The following is a 15,254-nucleotide window of genomic DNA, read 5'->3' on the forward strand; positions in this document are numbered from 1 at the left end:
GATTCCACAAAGTCTCTAAAGCCCCAAGGAATAACACAACCAATGGAATCCTGGGATGATACCAACATGTCGTCAAAAAAGCATCACTTGCTGATCTCCTGCTCTGATTTCCAGGAAAGGAGAGGTGGTTTATAACCCTCACCAGCGGGAGAGGCAAAAAGCTGCCACCACCCAATTCATAGAAAGGTTTGGTGCTCCCACTCTCAGGGACCAGCTCTGCTGCACTTACCCCTTGCCAAGTGAGCACTGCTGCAGTCACAATGCTGGGAAACTGAGTGAGGAGTTGTCTTGGGTCATGTCTGCACCAGAGAGGTGAGCACTATGTCTAATTCACACATGAACAAGATGCCAGAGTAGCCCCCTCATCCAAATGCATTCATCCCCGAGCCATTTCTTCCTAGATGGGAAAGCAATTCAAGCCAGCCTGCAGGACTGGCTCTTGGATCATTTTTCTGGGTATCTGCTCTTCCTTCTCCCGCTTATACAACTTGTCTTTCCTCCTCTCCTGCCCCACTTTGAAGGAGCTGTGTTGTCTACAGACCAGCAAAGGGACAAGGGGCTGGCTGGCTGCAATGCAGCCAGAAGGTGCCCATGGAAGGAAGGGAAGACCAGAAGGTGAAGCTGTGCTAACTTGAAAGAGGAGATGCAGGAAACAAAGAGGGAGAACTGGTATAACAGACAAGCACAAAGGCAAGAAAAGTCCAAGAGCAACTGAACTTGTGCTTAACTGGTCAAACAGTTCAGCAAATGGTTGAGGGGTAGAAGTAAAAGGGCCTCAGTCAAGAAGAGAGGGCTTGGGTGGGAAGAGGTATCACATGTATGCAGATCTTATGCATGATTTCTCATTTCTAACTTGGTCTCACAGTAGGTGAGCACATACATACTGGTGGGTGTGTGCTGTAATGCAGGTTGATCCTCTGTAATTTTCTTGACAAAGGCCTCTGCTCCTTGACATTACTTCCACAGTCACAGCAGTGCAAGGCCTGTGTAGAAGTGTCCTGCTCTGCTGCACCTTACTTTCTTCTCAAAGCATCTGACCAGCCCTACGCAAACATGATCAACTTTGCAAGAGGTTAGAAATCCTCCTCCAGTAATTCATATCTGTCCAAGAAAGAGGCTGTAATCCTGGCATACAGCTTCAGACCCAGCAAGGAGTGTAAAGGTGTGCCAAGCAGTTACAGAAAAATCATCCAGATTCCAGAAGAGCAGGGACAGCACAGAATCAGACACCAGAGTATCTGGTTTCTACAAACCCCACTGAAAAATTGTCTCAGTCTGTCCATGGCAGAAGCTTGAGGCTGCAACTGGTAAGTGCCCTGTGAGCAGTTAATCCTTAAATCCAAACCAAGTTACCCTGTTTTTTAGATAAGCTTTATCATTCTCATGGGAGAAAGTTGCCTTTTTGTGTTACCTGTGGGCTGACAGCTCTGCTTTCAAGCAGTTTGCCAGCTCTGTGGCTCCCACTGCAATAATGCTACAAATAATTTAAGGGCTACCACTTTGGGTCAACGTTTTAATGAGTCACTAAACCCACAAAAGGGGCTCTGTATAGCATAATTAAATAGAATGGGCCTAAATAAACAGTAAGGTTTTACAAGTTACATTATAGTTGAAAACAGCTGGGAGGCAAAGAAAGGAGCATTGAAGATGCATGATGTAAAAAGGCATTTCACAGAATGCAAACACTAAAACTTTTCATATGGCACAAACAGTAAAACACTATGAGCACATTACTTCCCTTTGATTTGGAAGAATCTGTGTGGGGCACAGGGCATTTGCTTTTTCCTTCTGCTAGTCAGCACAATGAAATATTTCACATGGAAACCCAAACAGGGGCAAAGAGAGACATTTGTCCTTCGGAAAGAAATAAATACTGCAGAAACAGGTAAAGTCAGTAGGAACATCTGGTTCAGTCAGGCCATGGGATGCTGGATCAGGGCTCCAAAATGCCAGACAGTTCTGGGACTCCTCAAAAGAGTCTTGCAAACAATCAGAATTGTAACAAGTCTGTTTGGCTCAGAGCTGCAAAACACTTGTTTCATGCTCATGCCGACTCCTCAAATCCACTACAAGCGGTGACGTTCAGGCTGAGCCAACTAGCTCAGCACTCAACTCTGCATCAGCTGTGTACAATATCATGCTTGTTCCACCTGTCAATAATTGATCCAAGAGCTGCATAAATCCTACAAACACAGGAAGGTTTCAATTTCACATTAAGGTCATGTTGACAGTGGTGCTGCTGTATCGTGTAAAGTCAGTGCATTGTTACTCCTTGAGAATGAAATTTCTGGTAAACTTGGTTTTCATTTCATTTCCCCCCAGTCCTTTCAGCAGCCCTTCCCCAGAGCTGTAGCTATTGCTGCAGTTCTGGGCTTGTGAATGAAAAGTTTCTAAATTCATCTTGGTTTATCATTGGAAGAATTCCTTCTTCAATTGGAGTCAGAATGGGCTCCTCTTTTATAAAATCTGGATCAAAGTTGCTCACATCATCTTTGGATTTCTGTCAAATGGAAAAGAGACAAAGGAAAGAGATGTCAAAAGTATGTATCATCTGTTTGATCCTTGTTCTGTCCTGAGTGCAATAAACCATCACCTGCATAACCCAGGCCAAGCTTACTGAAAGCTGTCTCTGGAGTTGGACTGGGAGCAGCTGGGTGCCCCCACAGAGCCTCTTACAGTGTAAACCCTTTTAGTAGCTCTGCAGGCTCCTGAAAGGCAAACCCCTCTCTGGTTTAACTGACACCACCTCTGATGGGTCACTTACCCAGACAGGGCACATCATCAGTTCCTTTCCTCACGTGCCAACACAGACCCAGTTATCAGCCATGTTTCCAATTAGCTGACTCCTTATCTGCAGAGTGTCTCAGCTGGGTTTTTGGGGGCAGGGGGGAACACTGCTCTCTGTGCAAGCCAGTAAACTTGCTTAGTACTGAATTACTGGGCTGTGGGAAGACAAATGGCCTGCCTCCAGGTGTCTGGTTCCCTGCTGTGTGCCACAAAGTGGGACTGATCACAAGGCACACACACCAACAGGGTTCATGGCACTGTTTGTCAAGGTGGGGTTTTTCCTGCAGCCAGAGCAAAATGCTTTTTTGACACTGAAGTCTAACATTCTCAGATCCTGTCCAACTCATGGGGGACTGTGGAGGCTCCCTTAGTCAAGAGTCAGATCTTGAGCTGTCACAGCTCCCCCAGGTGCCTCATCCTGCATACAGTGAGCTTCAAAGAGCAGGACTGGGTTGACCATTGCCACTATGAGTTTGAGGAGTGACCACAGCATGAGACAAAGCCACGCAAGTTAACAATTTCAAAGGCAAGGAAGTCACAGGGGCAACCTTGGAAAGGCTCTCTATGGAGAGCATCCAGGGGCAACACAGACCCCTCTGCAGCCTGTCTGCCATTTGAGCTACTCAGGTGACAGTGGTCTGATCAGGTGCATTCTGCTGGGTGCTGTACAGACAGAGAGAGTCAAAAGTGAGACAGCCCAGTCATGAAGAGATAGGCGGAGTGGTGAGAATGAGGATTACTTACTCAGTTTTATATCTGGGGCAAGGCAAAGGGTAGTTTGGTGCGTAATCTGTTGCAGTTGCTTATACAAACCAGCATCTTTTGGCTGAGTTGCCTTTGAAAACCCAGCATGGAAGGGAAAAGCGACCTGTACAACATCAGGTGGCCAGCCAGCAGCCAAGCCAAGACCAGAGACTTCACCTCCTGGCTCCTGGGCCAGAGCTTTCAAGCAAAGGCTGCCCTTCCTTCACCTCCTTTCCTGTCTCTAGGGAATAAACCTACTTAAAGAGCCCAGAAGAGGAAAAAAAAACAAAACCCAAACAGGATCCCTTCCCCAAACACCTTTCTCCCCACGTACAATTCGGGGCCTGAAGGGTGGCTCCATCTGACGCTGGTTCAGGAGGTCCCAGTCCAGCTCTCTGAAGTAGGGGTGCCGCAGAATCGCGCCCTCGCCGCCCAGCCCCGGGCTGCCCAGCCGCATGCTGGGGTTCTTCGTCATGAACTGCAAAACAAAAAGGATTGGTGTTTTTTTCCCCCTCCTGCCTGGCAGGGCCACAGGAGAGAGACCTATTAGCAGTGGCACAAAAGTTTGTCCTCAGCTTTCCTGTTGAACCCAACTGCTGGCCAGACTTCTCAATTCCGTTGTACTGGAACCGCATGCAAGGAACTTGACTCATTCTCCAGAGGAAGAAATTGGGGTGTAACTCTCCTTGGTTCCTTTCCTATCAGGCAAATTCTTGGCTACCACAGCAAGAAAAGAAAGCTGAACTGCATCATTTGCAATATTATAGACATTGCACAGAGGGTTTGGTGGTGATTTGATTCTGTATTAATTTCTCAGGAATACAAACTCACTCTCAAATGCTGCTCACCAGCCAGCCAGGCCTTGGACTGGTGTCAGGCCTGAGCTGTGCCTTTTTTCCTAACCCTCAGCCTGCTGAAACGCAGCCACAAGCCTCTGCTTTCCTTCCTGCCATCTCAGGGAACAGAGGAAAATGAGCAAGGCACTGGCTTTTAAAGCCCCCTGAATCCTGAGCAGATGAGAGCAGACAGGTGACTGTCTCCTCTCTTGATGGTGAAACTCTAGAAGAAGATTTCTTTTTGTAACATTCCTACTCTGCTACCAGGGAAAAGAAATCTCAGACCTCTGCCCAAGTGCCCTGATTTGCCCTGGAGCACTGAAAAAAGCCATACATCTTGTACATGGTGTGAGAGGGCCCTGGCCAGTGCCCTTCAGATCCTGAGAAGACTGATGAAGTGTGAGTGCTGTGGCTATTTCTTAAGGGGAAGGGAAATACTGAGGGAGGAGGAGAATCCTTTCAGCAGGCAGGGAAAGAGCTAGTTGGCTTGTTAATTTAGGATTATAGTTCTTAAAAATTCGGTTAAACCCAATCCTTCCCCTCCCCTCAAGTATTTCTAATTCATTAGAGAAATCAGGCTACGTTTAAAACTGAGAAAATAGCTGCTTTATTTGCCTATTGAAACAGCAGCATAAAGCAAGCTCCACTCTGGTGGAGGTGTCCAGACGATTTCCTCGAAGATGAAAGAGCATTATGTTTAGCAAACAGCTGAACCAGCCAAACCAGACAATCGGTCACTGTTTCGGGAATGACCGAGTCTGCTGCATCTCAGCACTAGGGAAATGAAAAGCAGGGGAAGTGCAGGGAGAGACCAACTTCATTCTGACTGCAGGAGCTTTTCAGAAGGTGCAAATTCTCCTATGAGGAGTGGATAAAAGGTCTAGTCATTCCCTACGTAGAGAGAAGAGAGGGAGAAGAACGACAACTGCCAGATTTATTTGGGAAGTCTCCTCAATATCCCATCCTGAGAGAGCTTCAGAGCCAAAGTAGGTGCTAAAGATCTCTGAAGCTACAGCTAAGACCTTGCAGGACTTCAGACTCTGCCGACATTAGCACAAATACCCCACCTCCAGACTGACCTCCTGAGTCTTCAAGGATGTGTGCTGCCACAGGATTCCCTACATGGGCCTGTTTTTCACCATCCTGCCCCAAAACATCAGGAGAAAATGCTACTGAGTGCACCCAGATTTGTAAGAACAGTCACTAAGGCAGGAGCAAAGCCAACATGGCTCTGCAGCTGGGGTCTTCCCATGCCCTCTATGGATTCTTCAGCCTTTGGTTATGCAGCATTTCCACGGTCAGGCCCAAGATCAAGCACAACTTCTCTGTCTCCCCAACACTTTCAAACTGGTTTTGGCCCTTTCCACCAGCAGCAGCCAAACACTGTTTCCCAAGAGCTACTGCCCCAAAATTTCTGTGGGATACTGATTCCCAGACAACAGTTTGGTTTCCAAACCAGAAAATGGGTCAAGCCAAAAACTCTGAGAAACCTGGTCCAGACAAGCCTTTTCAAGTCTTAAACTAAACTTCTTTGGTTTGCAAAACATGCCAGAAATCTGCTTGCAGCCCCATCTTTCTCTAGAAATTCTTTGCCCAGCTTCTTTGTCCCCACAGATGGATATCTGCACCTCACTAGCTCTTATTTGCATTGCTGGAACACCTAGAAAGCTCAAACAAGATCAGAGCTTGCTGGTGCTGGAAGTGGTATAGACCTAAACAGTTCTAAAGACAAGTCAAAGAGAAGAGAAGGAGAACTGGGAATGAGTCCCATGTCTCCTGGCTCTTGACCTATCACCGCCTCCGTTGTACCAGGAAGCTTCTGCTAAATCTGGAGGGGAAAAAAAGAATCATGAAAGCAAATAATCTCTAAAAAGAGCTGGTAATGTGTTTTGCTTGAGTTCCCATTCATGCTCTACCATATAAGACCAAAACCTAAACTGGGCTGCCCATTCCCAGACCAGTTCAGAGCCCTGGAATATAAAAGTGTGTTTACATTCCTGTTTGCTTGCTTTATTCACATAATGCCAATTGCACCAAGGGAAGGCATCTGATGCAACAACCTGAGAGCCAATGTAAATGCATTCCTGGCTGCTTAAAACACCCTTTTCGTTAAGACAATGAAGACTAGGCAAGGGCCATCCCTTGAGATGGGCTGGTTTGAGCTCTGAAAAAGCAAACCATAACAATTCAAAACGAAATGACTGCTCAAATCCAACCAGCCAGCTCCGATTTGTGCACTGGACCCAAAAACTGAAAAGCCTCAGTTTTGGAGAAAAAGTCCAGGCACCATCTACCCATGTTGGGTGTCCAAAAGGAGCAGGAGGAGACCAAAAGATTCAAATTCACCCACTGCTGGAACACATCCCCCACCTGGCTGCTGAGACTGATGCCTGCTGCCACAAAACCCCTCAGAATTGATCCTCTGACAGGAGGGGGCTGTGAGACACGGGATCAAACAGCACCTTCCCCAGCTGTCAGGCATGACCTGCTGCTACCTCTCTCTTGCTCTGTAAAAACATGGCTTTTAGTGATCCCCCACAACCATAAACCACTCTGGACAGGTTTCTCTAAACTTGTTTCCCAGACACTCAACCCTCTAACACAGGCTAGTGGGACCTTGAAAGTGAATATAAATCATGCACTCTAAAAAGAGCATCAACACAGCGTGAAGATCCCTCCATTTCTTGGCCAGCTCATTTGATTGGCTCCAATAAAAGGGTGGGACATAGTTTCAAAGAACAGTTGGTGTCTTTTTAACTTACATCCCTGATAAACACACTGTACACTGTGCTGAGACCTCTCAATTGCATCTGTGTGTCAGAACCAGCATTAAATTTTTTTTCATTAAACACCACCATGCAATCCATGGAATATGTGCCTGTACTCTGGGCAGCTGCTGCATCCTGGCTGGTTACTCCAGCCTGTGGATGCACACATGGCTCCATACCCAGGCCCTGTGACAGACAGTGCTGCTCTTCCCTTGCATAAAATCTCCTGGTGAATTTTGGAAGTGGCTGGTCTGTCACAGCCTGCTGAAGAGGGGGTGTTTTCTTTGGCAAGCAGCTCCAATCTTGGTTTGACAATTGGTCTGAAAAGCAGGTGTGCAAACTGTGACTCCAGCAGAGACAGTGCTGATGCTTTGCACGGGAACAGAGTTAAGCTGCCTTACTGTAAGAGGTACACAAAACTAAAGGATTAAATATTTGAGGCCAGTTTCCACTAAAATGAATTACTTACCCTCTCAAACACTATTTTAATTCACCAGTAATTAATTCATCGACAAAAAAGCAGATGAAGTTTAGTTGTCCAGTATGTCAGGAAAAAAACAATCCTATAATGACATCTCAAAGGCTCAAAAACCCATCAATCCTTCTCTCTCTCTCTGCCTTAGGCAGTATTGACATTTCTCTGCTGCAACAGGGCAGCATCTGACAGCCATGCTACCTGTGCCATCTGACAGCACTTCTAGAAAAGGAAAGAACTTGGGATTTCTGAGGAACTTAATTACAAGCCCAGCCTTCATCTCTGAAATAAGTAACTGGAGCCCACACCCATGTTTCTGACCATGTAAGAAGCTGACAGCAGCAGGAGGGGTAAAGTTGTGTGCCCAGAGCACATAGGGGCTGCCCTCAGCATACATGCAGGCTGCACACATGAAAGGTTTTCAGAGTGCAGCTCATCTTTCACCTGATCCCTTCAGCTGCATTCAGAAACAGCTGGAAAATGTCTTAGGAAGTGTTGGCTGTTCCTGGCATTCACAGCAAGCCTGGAGTTGGACTCTTGCTTCACCTGTTGGACAGCCCTAAATGTCCTTCCAAGTACAATCCTCCAATATTTTTTGCAGGTGATGAGAGATGTTCAGCAGAAAGTTTTTCATGGCAAAATATCACATCCCAATGTTTACTGAATATCTCTAAATTTTGCAAAATAATCCGGAACCCATCATGAATCTCAAGTTCTGGCACACAGAGCTCAGTGAATAAACACAGAACAAAAAAAATACTCAACAGTAACAATATCAAGGCAAACCAGAGATGTCCCTAAGCAAAAAGAAATCTGTAAGCACCCAAATCCAAGATGTCTCCCAGCAGAACAAATAGCAATACTATCCATACTAAACTTGAACCAAGCCACCAAGCCTTGGCTCTGTGATCACATCCAGAGTTACCCCATTCTCCAGTGTAACAGCCCCTTGGGAGTATCCTCAGACTGGGTCCCACTGGGCTACACCAGTTTGCTGAGCAGGGAACTCGAGCGAGGCTCTCACTGACCTCAGCTAACCCTCTCAGGAAGCACAGCAGCCAAAACCAGCAGCTAGAATGAGCCAAAAACATGACTTCACAAAATCATTTGAAAACATTTACTGAAAGATCATGCAGCAAGCCACGACAAGACATTAAAAACTAGGAGGTTTGTCCACAGAGAACCCGTGAAGTTACAAGGAAAAAATGCAGACACGGCAGTGCCAACCTCTGGGAAAAACCTGCGTCAGCCCTGAGAGCTCAGCCCGTGAGCAGGTGAGGGAGAGCAGGGCACCCACTCCAGTCCTCCCCTTTACCCACTACATGGCTCAGAACATGCTGGGAAGGGCTCCAGGTCTCCCAGCCTGCTGCACAAGGCTGTACTGGACTCCTCTGGTGCTGCTCACAAATTGCAGCCTATGTCTCAAGAGGCTGAGCTTGCAAATTAATCTAACGGCCTGGAAGTCAGCAAAGAGATATTTGCACAAAACAGCTGTTTCCAAGCATTCAATTCTTTGAAATTGCAAGTTCCCTTTCTCAATACTGGTATTTACGTAACTCGTGTATGTTCTGTTTGCATCAGGATAATTAATTTCATAAGCAGTATCACAATGACTGTGAAATTGCATCATATTCTAGAAAAACATTAACAAACCCAGATCCCTTCACAGAAGTAACACACTTGAGGGAGGGGAATACAACTTTGTGCTCAGCCATTCCCTTCCCATTTAGAGCCATCTGGACAAGGAAGAAATCATTATTTATTGTATTAAGGACAGCGTCAGACGGACCAGCTCCCATCAGGACTCTCTTGCCCTGAGAAGGGTGCTTTTAAGAGAAAGCCCATGCCCCTGAGCAGTTCATCTTTCAAATGCAAGCACATGGCAGAGATGGAGGTTCTCCCTCATCTTACAGGCAGGGAACAGAGGCCCAGAGAAATGAACAACTTTATTTTGCCAGGACCTCCATGGGAGCCCAAGGCAAATACGATGGCAAGACCCTCAGTCCCACTTACTCCCCATCACAGCTCCCACATGCCTCAGCATGCTCCTATTCAGGGCTGTGCCAATGCAGCAGTCAATTCCAACCCCTCCTATTAAAGGAAAGAAAGATTTTCCTGTTCATGATATTAACATTTCCTGCCTGTTGATGTTTCTCCCCTGTTGCTACCAAAGTGAAGAGCAGCAGCAGAAGCACAGGAGATGAACAACCCACAGTCTCCTCTCTAATAAGGAGGGAGAGCAAGGAGATCAGGAGATACCCAACATGCTCATCTTCATCAAGATTCATGAGTTAAACTAACAGAGCAGAAATTCACTCAAAAGGAAATAAGATTTCTCAAAGATCTATTTGATCTCAGACAAAAGGGAATTGTTATATAAATAGAGCAATTACTCTAATTAAGGTTTCCCTCTGTGAATCTCCTGACTGAATGCTGCAGTTGCTGAAAACTGTTTGGCTGCCTCTTATGTAAGGCAAACAAACCCACAGTCTGGGGTTTCATTAACCTGCATCCACCCCTAAACAAAGGAGAAGAAAGATGCCTCTATGGCTCAGTCTGCTAATGCCTGTATTATTTTTAATGATTGGAAGCCAGAGACCATTACTTTTTTCCTTCCTACTTTTTTTCCCTTCCAATAAAAAGCTGTTCTTTTGCACCAGTCTTGTCTTTTGCTCTCCTGGACAAGGCTGCCATCACCCTCCATCACAGTCCTGCCAGGGCGATGCTCACAAGCATTATCTTGCCCAAACAAGAGCAACCCAGGGCTCAGACACACAAGTGGGTTACAGGGAGCCAGGGAGTCAGCACGGCCTGATCTCCCTACATGGTGTGAGCTGAAGCTTCATGGCCCTGGGAGGGAGCAGGCTGGTTGGAGAGCCTCTCCCACAGAAGTCCTCGTACTTAGGGCAGCTCATGGCTGGTAACTTGAACTGCAGTGATTCAGTTGTGGATGAGCCAGCTGCTTGGAAGCCCGAGTCACTGCTGACCTTCAGTGAGGACTGTGCTGCTGAGAACTGGACTTGGAGTCATTGTGGCTGTCTCAAGTGCTACCTCTGTTTTACACTGAGGCTTTGCAATGACTGCAGCTGTTAAAGGCCACCTGGCACTTCAGCTTCCTGCCCTGCACTCACTGCACAAAGCCCTGATGTGTACCTGTGCAATTCATCCTCCTGCTGAGACAGAATATGACCCATGCATACACAGGGTGCTTCCACCTCCATGCTGGGGTCCTGGCTACAGAAAACTGTGAGCAGGTGAAACCCTTCAGCACAGAGAAGATGCAGTGAGTGCAGTGCCACAGCTCACAAGTACGAGACTGCCCTGAAAGCATTTTAAGGAGGGGGGAGGAGGATGACAGAAGGGTGTGAGATCTCAGTTATTTTCTTTTCCAGATTAAAAAAAAAAAGGAATGGGAAGGGAGGTGAAAACCAGTTCTCCTAAAAGGCAAGAGACTGTAACACTAAGCATGACAGCAGTCACATGCTCAGTGCACTAGCCACAGGCAAGAAGGACAAAATGTCAGTGCAGTTGTTATTAAGCAGATAAATTCGATCTCTCTTTCCCCTAGTGCAGAAATGGCTGCTTGATGCTGGCCCAGTCAAAGCTCAAGGGAGTAAGAAGGATTAACTCTATTGCAAACAGTGATAAGCAACAGAGACTAGCAAAATAAACCAAGGTAGATAGAGCAACTAACAAGTGGAACAGACACATCTGACTCCAAATCTCCTGGCAGTGTAAACTGATGTAACTTTGCTGACTATCACCAGGAGAGAACTTGGCTCAAAATAGGAGAGTTAGATGTTGTCTGAATAGCTATAAAATTCCTTGCTGTGCTGAATCTACCTGTTTCCATGCCTCTCCCCAGTTACCAAGCAATAACTTGTCAACGCTAATGCAGAATGAAAAAGGCACAAGAATCAAATGCATATTGACCCCTGATGACACTTCTGCCTTTAGTACTCCTGTAATAAGTAATAATAAACATAAAATAACTTCAGTTATTAGATATACGGGATACTTGACAAAAGTTTTGATCAAGATGTCACTCCAGAAATCTGTCTTTCCAGAATGGATTAGTCAACCTCAGCTCCCACGTGGGTCACCAGCTGCACAGGCTGCTCACAGTATCAAACTCCAGCTGCTGTTTTTAAATTACCCCAGTCAGACTTTAGGTACAAGATGGGGATATGCAGGTCAATTACAAAATCAATACATCAATCAGAGTAACACAAAGGTGGAAAGAGAATGAGCATCACACTTACTAACAGACTGCAGACATGATCCCACTCTCATTTTAAACTGTGGTAAAATCTCCCTAGGGTTGCAGGGGAAAACAATTAATCCTTTTCTGATAGTCTTGTCAAGAGGAACTGGAAATCTATTACACAACCATGGGTGGCCTATTTACATAGGGTCAAGTACAAAGGGGACTGAAGTGCTCCAGACAAACCTGTAAAGCCCAATTAGGAAAAAAAAAAAAAAAGGAAAATAAAATCACAGGAAAATACATCAAAGGAGCTTTTTTTGTGGCCTTTGTTATATTTCAATTCTTTTAATTTTAAAGTTCCTGAAAAGACACAGCAGGTCAGCAGGGTCAAAGCTGGAAGGATGAGTAAGACCTACAGCCCTGAATGGCCCAGAGATTTGTTACCCCTGTAGCAGTGCTGAGACCTCCCAGTTAGATGCACTGGCCCCTCTGCTGGGGGCTGCACAGCAGGAGCTGGGCCTATCATTCAGCAATCATTCCCATCTCCAGGTCAGACTCAGGTTCTCAAGGGAATCCTTAGCCCTTCCCCAAGATTAGATTTTAATGGACTTCACCAAAACCCTTCTGAGGGTCTACAGTCACACTGTTTCACTGCAACAGAGCTGAGAAGGGAGCCCAGGCCACAAGTCTCAGGCTCAGCCACTGGAATTGCTTCTTCTCAAGCACCCAGGAGCAAGCAGAAAAAGAGGGGGAAGACAAAGTCTGACACAATGAATGCTCCTTCACTTTTTCCCCTTTCCTGGCAGGAAAGAGGGGTATGACTCACACCTGACATTACAATAGGCTGGGTTAGAAATCTTTGTTATAAAGCAAATCTGAGCCTGCACTCGGGGAACTTAAACAAGAAGCTGGTTTCAGCCTGCTGGAAAGGGAAAGGTAAAAGACCTAATGCCTACTTCAAGATTAATTTGACCTTGGCAAACTGTATAGAGATGGTTTTAGTTTTCCTTCACTGTGAATTATGCAGAAGCATGGGACTATTACTGTGAGGAAGACATCAGAAAGGGACATGATTGATCAACAGAAGAGGTCAAAACCACTGGGGAAAGCTGTTTGCTGTTTGAGAATTCGGAGGCAAAGAGTAAGAGACAGCATGTGCTTCAGAGATGGATACACACACACAGGCAAAAGAAGTAGGAAGACAATCTGTGGTGGAGCACAGCCTTGACATTTCACCACAGTATGTGTTTATGGCAAAAATGGTCTAGAAGAGACTCCTTCCCAGCTGGGAAACACCAGGCTTCGGAGTCCTGCTTTTGCTGCAGAGGCTCTGGAGCCAACCAGGAAATGTAAGATGAAAGCATTTCTAAAATGCAAAACAAAAAAAAAATGTTTACACAGATCTGGCATAGAGTTTCACAGAGAGATTCAAATATTGGCCTGACTCTGACAGCCAAAGCTTAATCAAACTGTACAAAAGGATTTATGGAGCCTACCAACTCTGAAGAGATGCCAAGGAGAATAATTTATTGGCATATTTGAAGGCTTTTTTAGTAACTGCCTTTGTTAGCAGGCTCCCCAATTCCAAGGATAAAGCAATGAGCTCATCTAGTTCCCTCTGATTTCAGTGGGCCACCATTGTGTTGTTCCCTTTCCTTTTAATCTTTGTCTAAAAAATACTCCTGGCATCTGGTTCATTCAGAAACAAGTTCATTCTGGCTATTCCAGCACTGCACATGAAACAGATTATCTGCTTGTTTTGTGTCTGTTGGAAAGAAAGAACCTTGCCTGGATCTGTATGATGCAAGTGCAAAGGAGAGATCTATGCCTTGTGCAGAGTGACCTAAATGAAATGTAGGTAACCTTGCATCATCAGCACCTGGCTGAATCTTTTCACACCTTCTAAGTTCAGAAGAGGCTTGGGGAGCACAAATAGGGGGGGTTGTTTTAGCTCACACAGTGGCCAAACTGACAACCCAGGACTTAGGGATAAGGTGGGGCACAAAGGCAGCAGGAAGCACACAGATGTGCACCTGGATGTGCCAAGCCAAGCACAGCCCAGGTAGCCTGAGTGATGTGTTGCTGCAGCACACAGGGAGGAGGCAGACACCCACCATGGTACCTGAGCTAATGACAGCTAGTCCTGACTTCCCAGTATCCAGGGCTGTTGAACCTTGAGTAAATGCAGTGTATGAAGAGAAGAAACCTCTCCAAAATTCAGAAGACCTCACCCTCAGCACTGACGTCAGGGGCAAGCAGATGCAGCAAGCAGGCAGCCTGGACCATCCGCATCTCTCCTGAACACATCCTTGACAGCAGTCTGAAACCAGTCCTTTCCCCTCCACTCCTCTGTCACAGCAGACTGTTTGCTTTGATAACATTAAAAATCCTGCCTCTACGCCCTTCTGCTGTGAAAACCCTGATCTCTGCCTTCTCTGCAGACTAATGACATTTCCCAGTCGCTCCCAGCAGTGCAGCCAGGCTGGCTCAGCACAGAGCTCTCACCATCCAGAAAGCCTTTCTGAAAATAAGCCATGGCACACACAAGTGGGGTCCTCACCGAGGGTTTGGGCAAGCATGGTGGCATCCCCTTAGGATGGGTAGCTTACCAGTGCTCACTTTGCTTTCTCTCCCTCACCGGGTCTGGGGGGAGTACCCAAGGGCAATTCCTTATCAATCCAATCTACTCTCTTCCCAGTCCATTACAGTAAGTGCATGCAGCACTACCTGAGTCTCCAAGGCATCCAGCCAGACTGTTCTGCTCTGTGCTCTGACCACTTGGGATATCAGAAGCTCCTCAGAAGTTCTTTGGGATGGCAAGAACCCTTCCCCCCTCCAAGTCCTGTACCCCGCAGGGAGTCCTGGATTTAACTCACACACACACAAACATAATGATCAGATTTATCTCTCATTAGGAGCCATCACTTGGGATTCCTGAGAAACAATGAGCTTGTTTTCAGGCAAAGGAAAGGCAGAGGAGGGTACCCTTCAGATTTAACTTTTCCTCACCTAGGATCACCTGCAAATTTAGGGAAGAAGAAAACCCTAATGTACACAGAAACTTTGCCAGCTGCTTCCTAACTTATTCCACCTGTGCATATAGATACACAACCCCCCATCAGTGCCCTCTATAACCTCCTGTTTTAAGCTAGAATAGGGCCACATTTTGAAATAATATCCACAGGCTTCCCCCCATCAACTCAAGAGAAATTGCTGGTGGACCAATCTTCTACTCATTATGGTGCCTTTGTGGGGAAGTCTCTTGTGTCTGATCATTACCCAAGTGACTAAGGGACCTAAGGTGGCTTCATATTCACTCTTCTGGACAGCAAAGGAATGACAAAAGTCTGTAGAGAGTTCTGAGTGGCTTTTTTAATTAACAAGAGGAAAATTGGCTGAGCTGTTGTGTAAGGGCCCCCATACCTGCCTCCTGCTGA

The 15,254-nt window shown here is 46.2% G+C and overlaps 1 protein-coding gene across 1 annotated transcript in view; it reads right to left on the reverse strand.

The window, feature by feature from the left end:
• Nucleotides 1-1,711: 1,711 nt before the first annotated feature.
• The window catches only part of PRKCH (protein kinase C, eta), a gene marked incomplete at its 5' end in the record, with an annotated part of 119,837 nt that continues 106,294 nt past the window's right edge, over nucleotides 1,712-15,254 (reverse strand). Inside the window, 2 exons of the mRNA XM_010000699.1 lie at nucleotides 1,712-2,500; nucleotides 3,866-4,009. Coding sequence (XP_009999001.1) covers nucleotides 2,354-2,500; nucleotides 3,866-4,009 — 291 coding nt within the window. The remainder of the gene's footprint in view (nucleotides 2,501-3,865; nucleotides 4,010-15,254) is intronic.

The sequence above is a fragment of the Chaetura pelagica genome, unplaced genomic scaffold, assembly GCF_000747805.2.
Source record: "Chaetura pelagica isolate M959 unplaced genomic scaffold, ChaPel_1.0 scaffold36, whole genome shotgun sequence".
In the NCBI taxonomy this organism is placed as follows: domain Eukaryota; kingdom Metazoa; phylum Chordata; class Aves; order Apodiformes; family Apodidae; genus Chaetura; species Chaetura pelagica.